The sequence below is a fragment of the Oryx dammah genome, unplaced genomic scaffold (genome assembly GCF_014754425.2).
Source record: "Oryx dammah isolate SB20612 unplaced genomic scaffold, SCBI_Odam_1.1 HiC_scaffold_16, whole genome shotgun sequence".
NCBI classification, from domain to species: domain Eukaryota; kingdom Metazoa; phylum Chordata; class Mammalia; order Artiodactyla; family Bovidae; genus Oryx; species Oryx dammah.
In genome coordinates, this window is record NW_024070200.1 from 26,020,608 (window position 1) to 26,027,440 (window position 6,833).

General features: G+C 38.1%; 1 protein-coding gene across 2 annotated transcripts in view; it reads right to left on the reverse strand.

Annotated features, from left to right (window-relative positions):
- NPAS3 (neuronal PAS domain protein 3) overlaps positions 1–6,833 on the reverse strand; it is a 954,232-nt gene that overhangs the window by 818,346 nt on the left and 129,053 nt on the right. The window contains exon 2 of one of the 2 annotated variants that reach the window (XM_040256781.1): positions 5,651–5,740. The exons of the other annotated variant lie outside the window; for it this stretch is intronic. Within the exon in view, the coding sequence (XP_040112715.1) occupies positions 5,651–5,740 (90 nt within the window). The remainder of the gene's footprint in view (positions 1–5,650; positions 5,741–6,833) is intronic. 2 annotated transcript variants of the gene reach the window in all.

A 6,833-nucleotide genomic window follows, 5' to 3' on the forward strand; every position in this document is an offset into this window, starting at 1 on the left:
AGATTCTATTAGAGCTCTTTATGAAGTTCACTGTATATTTCTCTTTTCTCAATTCTTTCGTATTTACTGATCCAAATACCACTGGTATATATTATTCTAATGTGTGTGAGGTGGGGGAGGGGTGCCAGTTTAATAGCAATCAGTCAGTCAGGTGAAATAACCAGTAAAAGAACTTGCTGCTGCCACTGGAACCTGCTTGACCTTTCCCTCCCCTTCGGCACTGGTGACCATCTCTCCCCCAGCAGACTGCCTGAGAAGGCACCGGTCTTGTTCTCCTTAATTGGGAGGACACGTGTAAGTGGTTTGGCACTGTCTGACACAATACAGTTGATAAAGACTGGTGAATTTCTTCTGTCTTCATTCATTCTCCTAACTCTTATTCCTGGATCCTGTTCATTCCTTCCCTCTTCTGAATCTAAAATCTTCCCATTCCAAACCCCTACTTCTTGGCCAAAGGCAGCCTTGAGTCCTCAGTAGGAGAACACCCTCTTTCTGAATTTGTTCTTTTCAAGAAAGAGAAATAAAATCACCCCCTACTCTTCCAGGCCCATATTAATTTCTCCAGTCCCTGTCAGGGGTGTCTGAAATTATTCTGTTGGATAAGACCGTTTTTAGCTTGAGTTCTTGGAGTTGCTTGTTAAAATCTGAATGGCCCTGGGAAGTGTAACAGTATCAGTTAACAACACCTGATCTGCCATGAGAGGGACAGACAAAAATGCATGTCCCATCTCTTTGGGGAAAGTCCAAAGCATGAACCACCATCCAGGTATCCAGGTGGAGTCAGTTTCGCAGAGCAGAAACATGGGTTTGAGATCGAGAAGGTAGGAAGCAAAACCCCCACAAATTTGCCAGTGTTCCCTTATCCTTAGATGACACCTGTCTGTGTGTTAGTCGCTAAGTTGTAACCCCACGGACTGTAGCCTGCCAGGCTGCTCTGTCCATGGAATTCTTCAGGCAGAAATTCCCTTCTCCAGGGGAATCTTCCCAACCCAGGGATTGAACCCTGGTCTCTGGCATTGCAGGCAGACTCTCTACCCTCTAAGCCACCAGGGAAGATACCTGTCTAGTAAATTACAAATACCTTCTCAATCTTGGCTGCACTATGAGACTAGGAACCCTGACTTAAATCCCTTTGATTAAAATAGTACAGCTGCTACTGCTGCTGCTAAGTTGCTTCAGTCGTGTCCGACTCTGTGTGACCCCATAGACTGCAGCCCACCAGGCTCCCCGTCCCTGGGATTCTCCAGGCAAGAACACTGGAGTGGGTTGCCATTTCCTTCTCCAATGCATGAAAATGAAAAGTGAAAGTGAAGTCGCTCAGTCGTGTCCGACTCTTCATGACCCCATGGACTGCAGCCTACCAGGCTCCTCCGTCCATGGGCAATGCCTATCAAAATGGTATACATCAAAGGCTCAATAAATGGCAGTAACTTAAGTTCCAGTCTTCCCAGACTCGTTCTTAAAGCTGTGTTCAGAAACAGTCATTTAAGGATGCCTAGTCTTCCTCAAATCTGCTATAGTAGTGTCTAACTAGGTAGACAAATCATCACAAACTTTAAGGTCCTAAAGGTCTTTGTCAGCTGACTCTTTTCTACCTAGTTACTTTTCCTCACAACCACACAAACACAGGTGATTTGATGAATTTATTGCCACAGTTCTATCTCATGTCCTTGAAAGTTTCTTTTCCCCTGATTCAAATATTTTCTTGTCTTTCTTTAAAAATAAATTTTAAAGTCATCATAGTTATTATGGAGAGGGATGTATTTTTTTTTCTGACTTTCCATTGTACTTTTATGATTGAAAGTAGAAAAAAAACTGTTAATTGAAAACAATTGTGTCAACTCCCAATCATATCTACCACTTTATAAATGGACTCTAAAATCCAGAAATACAATTGTAAATGATATAAACAGCTGAAAATGGAGAGACAGTTCTGGGACCTAAAAGCTCTAGTACTTAGCAAAATGACAGTTTAACATAAAGCAATGAACTTTGTAAAGTATTTACAGTGTGGTTAGCGTTTCTGGAAACACTGTATTCCTACCCTTCGCCAAAATATTTAACATCACCAATTACTATCTTAAGTTTTAAACCGTCCACGTCATAATCATTTAAGAAGCTAGAATAACTACCATTATTTTGAAATCATAAATTATGGACATTTTGAAATAATTACTCACAGGTTTCATATTTCTATGTACTTTAAACTTTCAATATTATTGAAATAAATTATTTATCTTAATATTAATAATTCCCACTAACATCTAAGTGCAACATACAAAATGTTTTAAAATGTAAAATAATTCACAATAATTATGAAGCCATAGAATTACAGTTGGAAAGAATATCACTCCTCTTAAGTGATATATGCTGGTAAGTATTTAACAATTAGATGAGTATAGGAAAGCATCTGATGTGCAGCATTTTCCAAGGTTTTATAGCGCAAATACTTTCCCCAATTTCATGTTACCAACATGAGTCAGGGGTCACAGAGTTGGAAAGATAAGCATACAGTCAGCTCTTGTGAGCCCATCCAAGCTGGCTCTGGCACATCCTAAAATGCAAAACCAGACAGTGTAGCCTTTTCATTCCTGAAAGGTTTTCACAGACTGACCATTGCTTTATAACCCACTGTACCTTGAACACTTACTGACTTAACACCCATACATGATCATGCTTACATGTTTACCGACCAACTACTACACTGATTCTGGATATATAAAACACAGTGGTAAATGCATTTTACCTCATAACTCACCCTGTGTGCTATGCTTAGTCGCTCGGTCATGTCCGACTCTGCGACCCGATGGACTGCAGCCGGCCAGGCTCCACTGTCCATGGGATTCTCCAGGCAAGAATACTGGAGTGGGTCGCCACGCCCTCCTCCAGGGCATAACGCACTCTATGTACACATATATGTGAGTTTAGGTACACATACACATGTACACATATATGACTTTAGGTACACACACACACACAAACCAACCCAGAAGCTTCACAAGATAAAACACACTCTTCCTATATGCAGTGCACAAAACTTTCTATTCTCTTCTATTTCATTTTTAAATATCTGACCTTGATCCATTATATTGGATTCATAATGCCACTATTTCAGTAGGGGCCCTCAAATTGAGAAAAAGTGTTCTACTAGACGCTAAGCTCACTGAAGATAGGATTAAATGTCTCTTGTCTGTGTCTAGCCATGTGACTACTAGTAATTACTGAGGCCCAAGAAGGTTTAGTGACTGCCCAAAGGTGAATCTGAATCTGCCAACTTTGTTAAAATAGCCCTCAAGGCAAGTGATAATTCATTACACAGAATCAGTATATTCATGGCTCAGCATGGAAAGCTAGAGGGTCTTTTAAGACAGACACTCCTTCACCAGAAATTCACGGAAATGTTTTTTATAATTATACTAAAGCCGTCAGTGTTGAAACTCTGGCCCTTTACCTTCTGTGGCCTTATGGGCAGCCCGGCCTGTCTGCCTAGGATGACTAAACAAATCTGAGTGGGCAGCATTTCCCTTTTACTGATAATGTTCACCCCTAAAAAGTGTTGACAAGACACCTATCTTTTTCACAAAACATTTCCAATCCTCTAGGGAGGGAACCTATATAAATGCTGATAAAATTAAATATATTACATAGAATATACATACTCCCATGTATAATATACATTAACACCAGAAGCCAAAGGTTTAATTGGAGAAAATACTCACTCAGGAAAATAAAGTCAGGATCCACAGCCTTTTCTCTTCAGTGTGCTCATGCACCACTTTCCTTTTTATAGGTGCTATTAAATGTACACTGTAGTTTCAAGACAATCTAGGTAAGTGTCTTCACTAAAATACACAGCACCATTAATCATCCCAGTGACAGTGCTCCAATTTAACATCTTGGGGATTTCCTCCCCTTCTTCATCATTTATTTGCCAATATTTCCTTGTTATGAATATCCCCCTAGTGACTTTCCCTGGCAGTCACAGCTGTGCTGCCTACTGTGTCTACCTTGACTACAAATAACACCAATTCTTAAAAGAGCAAGCCCTTCAGATGACACCTCCGGTTCGAAGAGAAGCCTGGCTACGGACTGAATTCCCGGAGACCCCATCCACACTCTCGCGAGTTTGAACTGATAAACCTCAGCCTCTAAGCAGATAGGAATGTTAGACACGTGATGCTGGCCTAATTACAAATGAACAACAGTTGGCTGAATGGTCAACAATCAACTGCTGCTTTATATGGTCCTTAAAGGACCCCCTTCTACAGCAAAAGGCTTTCTCCGAAGTAGCCACAGATCACAACAGAGCCATAAAATCTTAACAAATTACAGAAACCCGACTACCAAGAGCCTCAGTAATTATGACTCACAGATAATCAGGATTTTCCCAAAAAAATACCATCAGAGACAGTTCTGCATTGTAATTACACTAATTCTGATGAAGATAATAACACTATTTAGGCAAAAGAATATCAAGAGATAAAGCCAGAGAAAAATTGCAAAGATACAAGAAAGAGTCCCAGTGCCATCCAGTATCTACTTCATGTCCACTTCAGAGAACAGCCTCCACAGGCTCCAGGATTTCTTGATCTTTTATAAAATGGAAACCATGAAAAAAAAAAACCCACAACCAACTGAAGAAGGAAATAAAAGCAGAACTCACCAGCTTGTATTCAGATAGGAGGTTTAAGGAAAAAGGGTACTTTTTCAATAATAAAACTCTACTGCAAAAGAAGAGTCTGAAGACAGAAACACACCAAAGTAGATTTGCAAAGTATATCCAGAAAGGCTAATGCCTTCAGTGAAACTGTGTTTACCTTACTTTACATTTTCTATAGAGAGATTTGATTAATTAAAAGTTAATGTTGCTTCTATCAATATTTCATAACTTTTCTGGAAAGCTTTTTTTTTTTTTTTCAGTTTTGGGAAGACACCAATTTAGACTATTGTGTTAGACAAACAAAACCACAAAAGGCTTACCGGTCAAGCTAAGATACATTAAAATGCCCTTCCTCCCCAGAGCCGAGTGTTTACTTCAGCAATAGTAACAACCCCTGGTTACCAACCATGCAGATTCTGTTAAGTAATGGACAAAGCAAATGGCAGCAAAGGCAGAGGACTCAACTTCAATTTAACTGTCCTGTAAGGTACATAGTAATTAGCTGCAAAGCTCTGAAATCTTAGCTAGCATGTTAAGTCTGCTACATGACAGTATAATTTGACTTCTTAAAGGATTATGCAAATTACAACTCATCATTCCATTACAGGATTGAAAAAAAGTGACAGCTAATTTATACATAACACACCTTTCAAATCCCTAAGATGCGTAGCACCTGTGCAATGTATTTTGCCGAGATTTTCTTGCATATAAGTACTTGTTTATTGCAATATAAAGAAGCTTACCTAAGAGCTTTAATATAGTCATTTTTAAAAAAAGAACTTTTAGACCACAATTTCAGAAGAATAAACATTTTTTTCTGTCTTGATTTCAGAGGCAAAAATTTTTGGTTGTTTTTGTTTGGTTTGGTTTGTTTTTCCCCACTAAATTAGAGAACTATAAGGTTTCAATACAAGGATATTTTTGAATAGCTGGCAACCACAAGCACTGATGCACGAGCCAGAAGGAAGACTCACAAAGATTTCAACATACTTCTGGTAGGTAGATTCACAGTAGATTCCGTCATATCTGTAGATTTTCCTACATTCTGATTGGTTGGGCAGAGGATGCTGGGCAGTTATTCTGTAGAGGCATCAAAAACAGATAGACATGACTAGAGGTTCTCTACAGTCAACTGGAATGCAGGATAACAAGTATGTTGAAATTTAATATTAGTTTGCTTTTTATGCTTTTGAGCTATATACATAAAGCAATGGGTACATATATATTAGAACATTAACGTCCACTTTCAGAAAATTGCAGGCAGACAGAGAAAACTTTTTCAAGTTCTTCATAAGAACAACAACAACAGCAAAATTTATCTCAGAGTCATAGAAGCAGAAGGAAAGAAAGACATAATGTCTAAGGCTTAACTCACTCTACAACCTCCATGATTATACTCTAAAGGAAATGTTAAAAACAAACATCATTAGTGTTTCAGTTACAGGAGTGTCATTAATTCAATCATGCATTACGATTATAGGAAACCATAAATTAGCTATGAAATCTTAGTAAAGTTAATATATCTTTCAGCTTTACTCAATTTATATAGAGCTGGTATTCTACCTAAATCTAGAAGGATATGATACAGCTTACGAACCAAACCCAATTAGAGATGAAAACACAAGTGAGGCCCTCAGGAACACAGGTTAGATGTTAGCTGATGACAGGGGCTCCAGGTTTCTTGGCAGTTAAGGCAAAAGCGGGGAAAGGCTTATACGACTTTCATCTGCATTACTTAAGCATTTAAATTCTTCTGAGGCTCCCTGCATTATATAGACATAAAAATGCTGAGAGTTTTATGACCATTTCTTTCAACTGAAAATCTCTTCTTTCAGGAAAAAAGTATTTAAGGAATCTATTGTATTGCATTTTAGAGAAAAATAATGTACTGTAATCAATGCACAATTATTAATAAGAGAAGCAAGCCTTTCATTCTAATATGACTCTATCAGAAAAGGTAATGTCCAATTCTTAAAAATGTGTATATACATATATACACACATACACATATATGTAATATCTTAATTATTAATTAAAACAGGTAATGGGTTGTTACCTGTAAAAATTTAGATGACTTTGTTTCCAGTTTCTGTAGAGTGGCGTATTAAGTTACTTAATATTTCATAAGGTCCAATATATCTAATGAAAATACTTCCAAAAATTTAAATTCTAC